The sequence below is a fragment of the Zonotrichia albicollis genome, chromosome 7, assembly GCF_047830755.1.
Source record: "Zonotrichia albicollis isolate bZonAlb1 chromosome 7, bZonAlb1.hap1, whole genome shotgun sequence".
NCBI classification, from domain to species: Eukaryota; Metazoa; Chordata; class Aves; order Passeriformes; family Passerellidae; genus Zonotrichia; species Zonotrichia albicollis.
Window position 1 is genome coordinate 31384573 of NC_133825.1, and position 11736 is coordinate 31396308.

Below are 11736 nucleotides of genomic sequence, written 5' to 3' on the forward strand. Positions count from 1 at the left end.
CGAACGCCGCTAGCAGCGCTGAGCCCTGCCCGCCGCGCTGCCCGAGCGGGGCCGGGCCGGGCTATGCCGCTGAGGGCCCTGCCAGCGCCAAGCGGGGCCGGGCCGGGCCGGGCCGGGCCATGCCGCTGAGAGCCCTGCCAGCGCGGAGCGGGGCCGGGCCGGGCTGTGCCGCTGAGAGCCCTGCCAGCGCCGAGGCTGGCCGCAGCTCCCAGCTGCTTCTCCTCCCTAGACCAACCCAACTCCTGCTCTCCAGACTTCCCTCAATATTCTCCTTCCGGTGATTTAAAACGCATTACAAATAGGAGTAAGCTGGTGAGGCTTAAGCGGACTTAAGTTTAAGTTTTCCCGCTTCCAGAGCCGAGCGGGCACTGCCGGGTTCCCAACTCCGCTCCTGCCTTTGCACCACAGGCAGCCGTTCGGCACTGCGCGTTGCCTCGGCGCAGGCACCAATACCGAGCGGTTCTATGCCCTGACGCCGGGAGCGCAGCCTCCCGGTCCCAGCCCGCGCTCCCATAACGCCCCGGAGCGGCGCCGCGCGGGCAATGAGGCAGCGGCAGGGGCGGGGCCGCGGCGGCGCGCACACGCAGGCACGCACGTAGGCACGCACGCAGGCGTTAGCGCGTGCGCGCGCAGCACGTGTCGGCGTGTGCATCATGGCGGAGCGGCGCGCGGTGCCCAGTGACCTGTTCCCCCTCGTGCTCGCGTTCCTGCGCGAGAGCGGCTGCCAGGGCGCGGCGCGCGCCTTCGCCAGGGAGGCGGCGGCGGTGAGCGGGGAGCGGGGCGGGCGGGACGGGACGGGGGCTCAGCGATTGACTGACTCTGGCTGACGCGGCTTCTCTCGCTTTAGAAGGAGCAGGACCCCAATGCGGCCTCGCTGCTGGACATCTTCACCTACTGGCTGCGGTAAGTGCCCTCGCGGTGCGGGCCCCTCTGCCCGGCCCGCGCCCCGCAGGCCCCGCTCAGCCCTTCTCCCGCAGGTCTCCAGCGGCCAAGAAGAGAAAGCTGGTCCCGAACGGCGCCCAGGCCAAGAGGAAGCCGTCGGCCAGCAGCAGTGACAGCTCCAGCGAGGAGGATGAGAAACCCCCGGCCAAGAAGCCTGGTAGGTTTGTGCGGGGCCCTGTGCACGCCGGGGCTGTGTTTGGCGCTGGCTTCTCATATGCGTTTAGAGCTCAGCTTCAGCAGCTCTTGGGAGGCCTTTCAGCAGCTATCAGGATTAGGCTTGTATTGACTGATCTCGATTTTGGTTGGTCTTTTGCCCAAGGCATGGAAGATAGCTTAATTTTAGTTAAGAGTGATCTCTGTATCTTGCTGAACTTTAGGCACAGCAGTTTGTGTCCCATGGAAGGTTTTAGCCATTCCAAAGAAGTGCCAGGCATCCATACTCACCTGCTGCCTGTGTGAGGTTGCTACCCTTTTTCTTTTAGAGCTCGTGTACTAGTGCTACCAAAAAATACATCCCTTTGCTGTGTGGTGAGCTGTATTTTTCCATTTTATCTGCAACTGTTCTTGTATCATTTATTAATCACTGTACACAAGGTTGTGTGTGTCTAGCTTTGGTTTGACCCATCCTAAAGCTGCATTTGAACTTATATCTGAATTTTATTTGATAAGGACAGTTGTAAATATAATGTAAGACAAAACTTTTTTTTTTTTTTTTCTCCACATTACTGAAAAGCAATCAGTAACCAGGAAATGGATTTGGCCAAAACACATTTGGGTGTCTGGAACCTTAACACGACATTGCAGTGGTTCTCTTTGCAAGCACCTGTCTGTACTTGTTCAGCAGCTTCTTAAACTGAGAGGTGTGCAGACTCAGCTAATATTATCTCAGTTTGAGGGGTGCTCTTTCTTTGTGGGCTGTCATTTTTGGTGATAGAAAACTGCACTTTAATTTGTGTGTGACAAAGATAAATTCTAGAATGGTTTTATCTTTTTGCTTACCCATTTTAGAGCAGTCTCACACACTGCTTGAGAAACAAAGTCAGTGTTGTGAACTTCAGTCATGGTTTAATGACCTTTATATATCCTTTAGCCCTAATACCCACTAGTGCAGGATATAGGTACATAAAAAATGTCAATTAACTTATCAATATATGCTGTCCCTTATTTGCAGCTAAAGCATCAGCTGTGCCCAAAGCAAAAGCAGCTCCTGCAGCCAAGACAGCAGAGAGCAGCAGTGAGGACTCCAGTGATGATTCAGACTCGGAGGAGGAGAAGAAGCCAGCAAAGGTTGGCTTTTCTTTCCAGCAGCCTTAATGCATGTTTGACAGTGATGAATAATAGCAAATTTAACCAACAGAATTGCATGGGATATTGAGCTCAACAGTCCTGAACTATGGAGTGCCCATGCTGCTGCAGATACAATGCAAAAAGACATTTCTGTAGTGCAATTTGGACTGGTCCTAGGAAAAATAAATTTTTTGTCCTGCACCCTTGTTTCATATCCAAATCTGGTCCTTCTTTTATCCTAAGACTGCCAGGGCTTACTTCCTTTGCAAAGAAAGATCCGGGAATATAAGTTTGATCTTTATATATGTATATATGTGTATGTTTAGGTAAAAAGAGGTAAAAAAAAGCTTTTTCTTGCTGCGGTCATGGTCTTAAAGTGGAGGCAAGGAAGAAAGGTGGCAGGGGAGGAAGAGTGATAACATTGTACACTAGGGGAGACCAGCTAGAGTTGTCAGTATTTTCAGTCTTCAAGCTAGTGTGATCTGTAGAGGGAGGAGAACAGTGCCAGCCTCAGAGCTGCCCCATTTTAAGGAGGCAAAACTGAAGACTGATGTGCAAAGGAGGTTTCCAATGCATTTCTGGGAGGTTTTCTAGCGCAGAACTGTTATCCCAGAATTTTCAGACCCTGACCACTAAGCAGATTGGTGTTTTCAAATCTAAATGGTAACATCTGTGAAAGACAGCTGTTTCTACACTCTGTGCATGTGTCCATCTTATTAGCTTTGTTTTCTTTTCATGACTTTGAGGGTTTATCAGTTTTTCCTGCTGCTGTTTAGAAAGGTGCAAAACCTGTTGTGAAGCCAGCTGGAGCCAAAATCCAGCCTCAGAAGAAAGCAGAGAGTTCCAGTTCTGACTCAAGCAGCTCGGATGAAGGAGCACCAAAGAAGCAACCACCAAAACCAGCAACACCTAAATCAGGTACCTGTTATTGTGTATCATGAGTGAAGTACAAAATCAAAAAAGCCGGGGAGGAGTGCTGGGGACTGCCCCTACCTGCAAAGACATAGATATTAACATAGCAGTCTGAAAATCTGCTTTCACTGCCATTCCACTCCAGTCTAGTCTGTTCTGACACAGAGGTGTAGAACTGAATGCAAATAAAACATCTGGTCCTGAGCACCACACCGTTTGAATAACTGTTTATGTTTTGCATTTGCCATTGTCTTCCCCTCAAAAAGCAGGGAAGATCTTTACTAAGCCTTTAGTTTTGGAACTTCCCATGAGCTAAAAGACAGTTTCCAGAGAATTTTCTCTAAGGTTGCAGTAGGATAAACCAAGAGTTTTGCAGTACTACTGCAAAAGCAGTACACTTAATCTGCTCTGTTGGCTTCTGTGGGTCTTTTTTCTCTGAGATACTCACTGCTCAATGTAATTACCCTCATCTACACAGCATGTTTTGCAATGTGCCTTTTTACTTCTCTCAAAAGGAAGCAAAGCTGCCCAGGCAGCCACCAAAGTTGTCAATGGAAAAGCAGAAAGCAGTAGCAGCAGCAGTGAAGATTCTGATGAGGAAAAGGCTCCACCAAAAAAGGTAAATTAGACTATTAAAAACTTCATGAACAGTGTAGAAGTCTGGTAACACTGGGTATTATCTTGCAGGCGCAGGCTACACAGATGCTGTGCTCAATATAACTCTTACACCTGCTTCTCCTTCATATGCTGGGATTATGTGTTCTGGCATCTCTCCATGTACTGCTTTTTTCTTCCCTAATACCTCCTTGCTACTTTCTCTGCTCCTTCCTTTACAGCAAAACATCTTGTTGTGTCATAACCATATTGTGTCTCCATTATAGAAAGTTGCTTTGTCCTGACTCTTTCATGTTTAGCTGTTACTTTGAGTTTTCCACTAGCAAGCATTTAAAAATGTTTCCTGCAACACAAAAATAATCATAGTTGTTTTTAATCATGTGGCAGTTGCTAAATTCCTGTCAGTCCTCTGCCCTTTTGTCCAGAGGAACTCATCATTAGGGGTTCATGGAGCAGAAAACAATAGCAGAGGAGCTAGAAAGATAATGATACACGTGTGTTTCTTAAAATTTGCATTTGAGAATCTCTGTTAATCTTCTTCCCTTTGTCTTGGGAGTTTGCTCTTAAGTGAGGCACAGAATTAAACAAGATCCAGTTGTCCCCACAAGATTTCTGAATTTCCTTTTGTAATGTATATTTCTTTTGATAAGGCTGTTCCCAAGAAATCACCTCTGCCAAAACCTGCAGCCGCTCAAGCATGTCCGGGGAAAACCAAACGTGCCAAGGAAAGTTCCAGCAGTGAGGACTCATCTGACAGCTCAGATGATGAAAAGCCCCCTGCAAAACAAAAGCCAAAATCTGGTGTGTAAAAAATACTAAATAGGGTTTTTTTGTGAAGTATCCAGGGCCATTCAGTTGCAGTCCAGCTGATGGGCTAAATGGGCCTCTGATCAGTGTGGTATAATGTCTTAGGCTTCCAGTAGAGAGCCGGTCTGAGTAGAGGGTCAATCATCCAAGGGTCAGTCTGACTCTCTAACCAGAGGATTTGAGAAGGCAGTAAATGAAAACAATGAAAAATTGACATATCTGATTTTTTTCTGTAAAAGTTTGCTGGCAAGCTCCCATTCTTCTAAAAGTGCAGAGAAAACTTCTGCAGAGATGGTTGGGTGAGCTGAACCCTAAGAGGAGTAGGGTTTCTACCCTAAACTCAGTAGAAACAAGGAGGTAGCAATGGGGTGGGTATAATCTTTCAAATTATAAGCTAGTGTTGGATTGTAGCTACAGTAGGGGAATAAATGGAAGTGAATAGCAGAAGTGCTTTATTCTAACTACAACAAACACCTTGTGCTGTTCACATTATCATGCAGGCATCTGTGTTTCTCTTATCATGCAGAATGCTGTGTTTCTCTTTGTAGGTCCATACAGTGCTGTACCACCTCCTCAAGGAACACAGGCAAAGAAGGGCCTTCCTAAAGCTCCTGCAAAAAAGGCTGAGAGCAGTGACTCTTCAGACAGTAGTGATGAGGCAGAGCAGGTGCCCTCAAAGGCAGGTATGTTGTGAGAAGGAGAGGTGCAGGGGAAGCACTACATTGTGCCAACAAGGTTTTTGCAAGGTCTTGGCTTCCTTGAAAAAGCTGTTTTTCTTTGCTCTGTGTTGCTATTTGCTTTTCTGGAAGCTTCTGACTAATTTGAAGGCATTCCAAACAACACTGTGTAGAACTTGTGGATCTGAACTATGGTCAGGTTGCATTTGCACACGCTGATTTGAAAAGTCATTGGGATCTAGTTTAGTGGGAATAAGCCAAGTTCTTGCGTGGCTTCCAGTAGGCTGGCTGAGTGGCTGGTGTACTGAGAATGGAGCTTTTTCACTTCTGCTGAGGTTTGGATCTTGGGACAAAGGTGTGGTGTGGATGTGGCCTATTAATTTTAAACTTGCTTTTTCAGGCAAAGCAGTAGTAGCTAAAACACCCCCTGCCCCCCAGAAGAAAGCTGTGACTACCAAGAAGGCTGAATCCAGTTCTGACAGTGACTCAGGTAATTCAAGAAATCAAGTTCTGATTCTTTTGTGTTAATGTTTTTACTGGCCAAGTTGCTCCCTAGTAATGTATCCAAAAGCCTTAGTGTATGAGCTTAAAAGCTTCAGAGTCTCCAGGAATAGCAAGATACAAAATTGAAAACCAGCAGCCTACAGTTCAAGGGGGAGTGTGACCATGAGACAAGACCATTGGCGAGTGTAGAAAAGTCCATATTGCTGGATGGAAAGGGCAGGGAATTGTGAATCAGGTTTCTTACAGACGTTTAATGGTTAAACTGTTCTTGAACATCTGTCTTGAGATTTTTGGGGTTTGTTATTCCATTGTTTTTGAAGAAGTATCTGAAATAAAAGTGTGATCACCATATGAAGTTCAAACTAGACTTAGAAGATGTCTCCCTTCTTCTGATGTGGCCCTAGAAATGGCAGCAGTACTTTGTCTCTGGTGTCAACCAGGTTTCAGGTTTGGTATTTCCCGTGTAAGTTCCCTATGTGCTGCAATTTCCCTCTGAGTTCAGGATGTCCTGTGGCATATCTCAGCATCTCTGGTGGCATGGCAGCTGCCAGTCTGTCTGCAGACAGCTAGCCCTAGCACTAGGTTGTGTGACACTCCAGTGAATGTCAGCTGTTCTGTGTCTCCTGGTTTTGTTACCTCGTTGTCAAGTTTTTGATTGCTGTTGCTAAAGTGTTCAGCAATACTGGAATAGATCAGGTTTAATATTCCAGATCCATGTAGCACAAACAAAGGTGTATTTGTACTCAAGAGTCTCCATTTTCAAACTGCTGCTTCCTCATCTGATAGAAGAATTAGCTAAAATGAGATACTGTGCTGTTGCTGCCTCGCTTTGCATGCTTTGTCAACTTTATCTCTTAATTTTTTATATGTTTTTTCTGACCCTTACCACATAGATTCTTTTTTCAATGTTTCTTCTCCCCACGTTTAACAATACTGGTACTTTCTCTAAAATTCCTTATTCAGTACCTCTTCTCCTACATTATTCTCCAAATATTTACTTCCTTGTGCATGCATTAGTGAACAACTTAAACTGTTTCCACTTTCTCCCAACAAAGAAGATGCATGAAAAATGAATGCTGTCCCTTGGTTGTTCAAGTGTTCATCAGATGCTTGCCAGTTGCCTAGTGGCTCAGCCTTGAGCCATTTTGCTTTTCACTTACCCATAAATTACATACAAGTTACCACTAAAGTAACTTGCACATGAAGCCTCTTAACTTGAAGAACTTTTTTTTTGTGGTTTTTTTTTTTTAGATTCTAGCTCTGAAGATGATAAAAAGAAGGTAGGGAATAAGCTCCCTGCTAAACAACCTGTGATAAAGAATACTTCCAAACCAGCAAAAGTAATTGTCAAGCCTGGACAAGCAAAGAAAGACTCCAGTTCTTCCTCAGACAGCTCAGGTATTGGAGTGGGAGAGAAGGAGAATTTCTATCTGCATGTTGTTCTTGTTCAGACCTTTCTGTTTCTGGGCAGGGTCTGAGGATGTAGTTGGACAGGAATACCCATTGCAATGTTGTTTCAAGCAGATGATGAAGTGTACTGTGCATTAACACTGAATCTGAGTGCTGGTCTTGTAATAAAGGAATGAGATTTAGCCTTGATTGCTCTTTTTCTTTCCATTCTAGATTCTGATAGTTCTGACAAGAAGGCAGCTCCTGTGAAGCCCACAACTAAAGCAGCAACCCCTGCAGCAAAGAAGTCTCCAGCTGCCACAAAGAAAGCACAAAGTAGCTCTGATTCAGATAGCAGCTCCAGCAGTTCTGAGGATGAGAAGAAGAAGAAAGGTCCTCCAGCTAAACCAGCTGGCAAAGTGGCTAAGCCACTGTCCAAACCTTCTACTCCAGCTCCTAAAGCAGACACATCTGACTCTGATAGCTCAAGCAGTGAAGAAGAAAAGCCAGCAGGAAAACCAGCCACCAAATCTACAGGGGCAGCAAAAGCAGCTGTGGGGAAGAAGGCAGCTGCTTCTAGCAGTAGCAGCAGCTCATCAGACAGTTCCAGTGAAGAGGATGAGAAGCCCAAAAAGGCAGTGAAGGGGGTGCAGAACGGTTCTAAAACCCCTGCCTCCACAGAGAAAGCAAAAGCATCTGCAGTAGCTGCAAACAACGTGAAGTCTAAGCGAGCTGGTGGCAGCAGTAGCAGCAGTGAAAGCAGCTCTGAAGAAGAGACTGGAAAAGTCAATGGAGGTATTACCAGCAGTGTGGGAAGTGGGTCTGTCAGGCAGTGTTACTGAGCTAAGCATGAATGGAAGACTTCATGAAACAATACTCATTCTAATCTCTGTGTGTTTGTGCCATTTGGTGCAGTAGTAAGAGGGAAGGGCTAGTTTTGAATTTGGTGGGATCTTTTTTGTCTGCATTGCATGGCTGCACTTTACCACATTTGTGGTAATGTGAAGTACATGTCTGTGTAGTTGTTGCCAGTTGCCATCTGTGCATGCACATGATTTAGTGACAGCAAAGCAGACTGCTGGAGGACCTTGTCTGTGTGCAGTGGGACACCACAGTTGATGCCCCAGTGCACAATCTCAATCATTAACCCTCCAGAAGGAAAACAACTAGTGATGCACTACTGATGTGTGCAAGTGCATATGGTATGAATCCAAAATCTGGCAAATTTTGGCTAACAGAACTCTCTCAAGTATGCAAAATCGTTCATATAGGGCTATCCTATTGCATAAAATTTTATCCATTAGGATAGGATGAGGAGTCCTTGCTGACTCAGAATTTGTTAGTGTCTGGTACAGCAGTCTGTTTTGTGGGTGAAGTAATGCAGACACCAGTTCTCACACCTGTGTCAAACTGGGTTTGCTTTCTGGGGAACAGAAGCCATTACTTTTCCCAACGCTGCCTTTAAAGTTCTGCTGCTGTACATCTAACAGGCACAGTCGGGAAGAAACAGAAGAGGGAAGATGTTCAGGAGCCAGAAACACCACACAGTAAAAAAGCAAAGATCAAAGCCAAAACACCACACACAGTTCCCAAGGTGAAACGGGTGAGTGAGGGTAGACTGTGGCAGCTGCCTGAAGAGGCATCTCTGCCTTCTGAACAAGTAGAGGTTTTTCTGGGTGGTTGGGCCCACAGGATTATTTGTATTTTTGCTATCTCCTTAAGTACTCTAACCTTGTCTGGAGAACCCTAGGGAGTGCACATAACATATTATTCTGGCAAAAGCTGATTTGATATACTTGCACAGGAGCACTCCTGAGCTGTCTGATCTGAAGTGGGGAAAGAATGGTGAATCTGAGAAACACTTAAAGATTGAGGTGATGTGAATAGGGTTCTGTATTTGCAGGGCAAGGAAGGAGGTTGTTACTAAAGGAACATTGTATGTTTGTTTGTGATTGCTGTTTCTCATTTTCTTTTCCAACAGCCGTCCTCTCCATTCCGTCGCGTAAGGGAAGAAGAGATTGAGGTGGATGCCCGTGTGGCTGATAACTCATTTGAAGCAAAGGTAGGGCTAGGTGGTGCCAGAGTGGTAACAATTGGTGTCTGAAGTACCTGACTGCAGAGCAGGCTCGGTGTGCTTCTGGGGAGTGGTTTTGGTGAGACCTTCTTCCACCAGGAGGCGCATGGGAGAGCAGTATCTGCTCCTGTGCGAAAGTGCTGGGCTGTGCTGGGTACGGGGAAGTGCAGAGCATTGCCCTCGCTCTCTTGGGTACTGACTTGAATTTCTTTTCCCCCCTCTCCATCCCTCACAGAAAGGAGCAGCTGGCGACTGGGGTGAGAAAGCTAACAACATCCTGAAATACACTAAAGGCAAATCTTTCCGTCATGAGAAAACAAAGAAAAAGCGAGGCAGCTACCGTGGGGGCACTATATCAACCCAAGTCAATTCTGTCAAATTTGAAAGTGACTGAGAATGTTGGAGTTCATAAACCATCTGCTCACCAGAACACCTGGGATGGGCATGTGGACATTATGGGTGTCTGGAAAGCCTGCCTGGAATGCTACCTCCCCATGGCCCTTGTGGGGCAGGCAGCTCCAGTGTAGGGATGTGGGAGAATGGTTGGATGTTTCCCTGTTTTATTTCTAAATTTTAGTCTCCTAATTTGAAACCATCCTTAAGCTGGTGTTATTGGCACCACTAGGGTGGCCGCCAGGACTTATATGTTCTACAGTCTTATTTTGAAAGGCTGGCAGTGTTTTTTACTTTTGGTTTCCTGCCCATCTACTAGAAGAAAGATAAATAATTGTCCTGTATTTTAACCTCCCATTTATTTTCCATCCAGTTTAACTCTCATACCTTTGAAAAGGCAAGTATTGTCACTTGCCTCTGACAAGTTACTGTAAGAACAACTGATTTGAGTGCTCTAGCTGTAATCCCCAACCCCACTTGACATTTCAAGTTTACCCTTGTACTGTGACCGGGTTCCTTTTCTCTTTTGTTTTGTGGTTTCACCTTGCAGTAAATACCTACTTTTCTCTTCCTTGCACTCCTGTGGAGGCCACTAACCAGAGTACGTGGAGAAGCAGTCTCTAAACATGGTTTAGTAGTTGAGTAACAGTATCAATTGCAGTTGCAAGGTGGGGGCTGTTGTCAGAAAGACCAAGGTCTACAGTACTGCTGTGGCAGTCCTAGTAACACTTCCATTAGTGTAGCTGGGGAGTGAAGTTGTACAGAAACTGGACTGCATTGGGGATTGTGAAGTTTCACTTGATAGGAAGGGAAAAGGAGACTGAGGAGATGAAGGCCTCTTAGCAAAAGGCAGAGGTGGATAAGCAGTGTTACTGTTTCAGAGGCTCTGGCTGCAGTGGCATTACTCCTTGTTCTGTCTGAACATAAAATGTGCCAGCTTGCATTTACTGCCAGCAGTGTGAGCTGGAGCTTGTTAGGAGTCAAGGGGAATGTATCATTAATGCCTTAAATTTCTGAGTTAGACCACTTGGTCTTTAATCTGTTTTCCATCTGTTAAATCCTTCTTGAGAAGATAAATGCCAGTTTCTCCCTAGCACTAGGGCAAACCCTGGTGCTGTAAGGTTTGAAGCATGAGCTAAAAGTGTATGTTCAGTATGGGCAGCCACAAAGAAGTTGAGAAACTTGCAGCCTAAACTGAGATTTCATGAGCAATTGACAGTGTAATGGTGTATTGAGGGGTGAGCTTGCATTCACTCAGTTGTGTGACTGCTTCGTCTGGTGCAGCTTGCATCTGGTAGAAAATATTCCCCCTCTGTTAGGTGGGTTAAGTTAACTAGTTTGAGGAGCAGTGGGTTGAGCCCACAGCCAGTATGAGGTGAATAGTGGTAGTGCATGTTTGGGAAATGGAGTAGTGGGCTGTGAAATATGCTTACCCCACATGATGAAGCTGTCAGCCACTGAGAGGTAGTGCAGGGCCTGATTTCCATGTTTCCATTCCCTCCCCAAAAGGTGCCAATGAGAAAACCCTTGTTGTAGGAAGCTGTGTTTGTGTGCAGAGCAGTGTCACCTAATTGAGGGTTGGGATGAGACTTGATGAGCCACCCCCATGTACGTGAGTGGCAACTTTTTCCAGTGAGCGTTTTTCAGGACTTCCCCCAGCTTGCACAATCACTGGGGCTACAGTGCAGAGGGGCCCAGGAGACCATGGTTATTACAAGAAAGTAAAGGTTAGAGGCCAAAGGAAGGTGGGAAAGAGTATTTTCTGCATGAAGATTTGAACATCATCTTTGTCATTTGCCCTCTTTTTTCTGTTTATCTGGAACTTACATTTGAAACTGTTTAAAATACTTTTATGCTTTGAAGTTTTTAAAAAAGTATAAAATGTGAGAATTTAATGTGTCAGAAAATAAAGATTGCTGCCTTTGTAGTCTGAGTGGATCTGATCGTTAAAGATATGGGATAATGGGTGGGAAAAGGGACAGTACCAGTGCTTGGGGATAACAGCACTGTCTCTACATCTGTCTACAACTACTTGTCATCTTACTTAAATGATTGTGGACATGTAACACACATTCAGAAGTAAAGAGTTGCTTGTGCAGCTGGCTGGTGAGTGACTGAGAAATATGGGTAAGATGC

General features: G+C 45.7%; 1 protein-coding gene across 2 annotated transcripts; it reads left to right on the forward strand.

Moving 5' to 3' along the window:
* The first annotated feature begins 604 nt into the window (after positions 1–604).
* NOLC1 (nucleolar and coiled-body phosphoprotein 1) lies at positions 605–11533 on the forward strand. 2 transcript variants are annotated; one of them, XM_014275710.3, is made up of 14 exons: positions 606–764; positions 848–903; positions 978–1099; positions 2114–2229; positions 3006–3147; positions 3657–3760; positions 4407–4557; positions 5112–5246; positions 5641–5730; positions 6996–7142; positions 7368–7928; positions 8624–8736; positions 9115–9195; positions 9443–11533. In XM_014275710.3, the coding sequence occupies exons 1-14, from the start codon at positions 654–656 to the stop codon at positions 9599–9601; spliced, it is 2088 nt and encodes a 695-aa protein (XP_014131185.2). In that variant the 5' UTR covers positions 606–653; the 3' UTR covers positions 9602–11533. The 2 variants fall into 2 exon arrangements, with proteins under 2 accessions (XP_074400967.1, XP_014131185.2); XM_074544866.1 differs by lacking the exons at positions 8624–8736; positions 9443–11533 and having other exon boundaries at positions 605–764.
* Positions 11534–11736: the final 203 nt, after the last annotated feature.

Excerpts from the sequence above, each read along its gene's own strand:
- NOLC1 (XM_014275710.3), top strand. The coding sequence starts at position 654 with ATGGCGGAGCGGCGCGCGGTGCCCAGTGACCTGTTCCCCCTCGTGCTC. Across the intron at positions 765-847 it reads TCGCCAGGGAGGCGGCGGCG|AAGGAGCAGGACCCCAATGC; the intron begins GTGAGCGGGGAG and ends CTCTCGCTTTAG. Across the intron at positions 9,196-9,442 it reads ATAACTCATTTGAAGCAAAG|AAAGGAGCAGCTGGCGACTG; the intron begins GTAGGGCTAGGT and ends CATCCCTCACAG.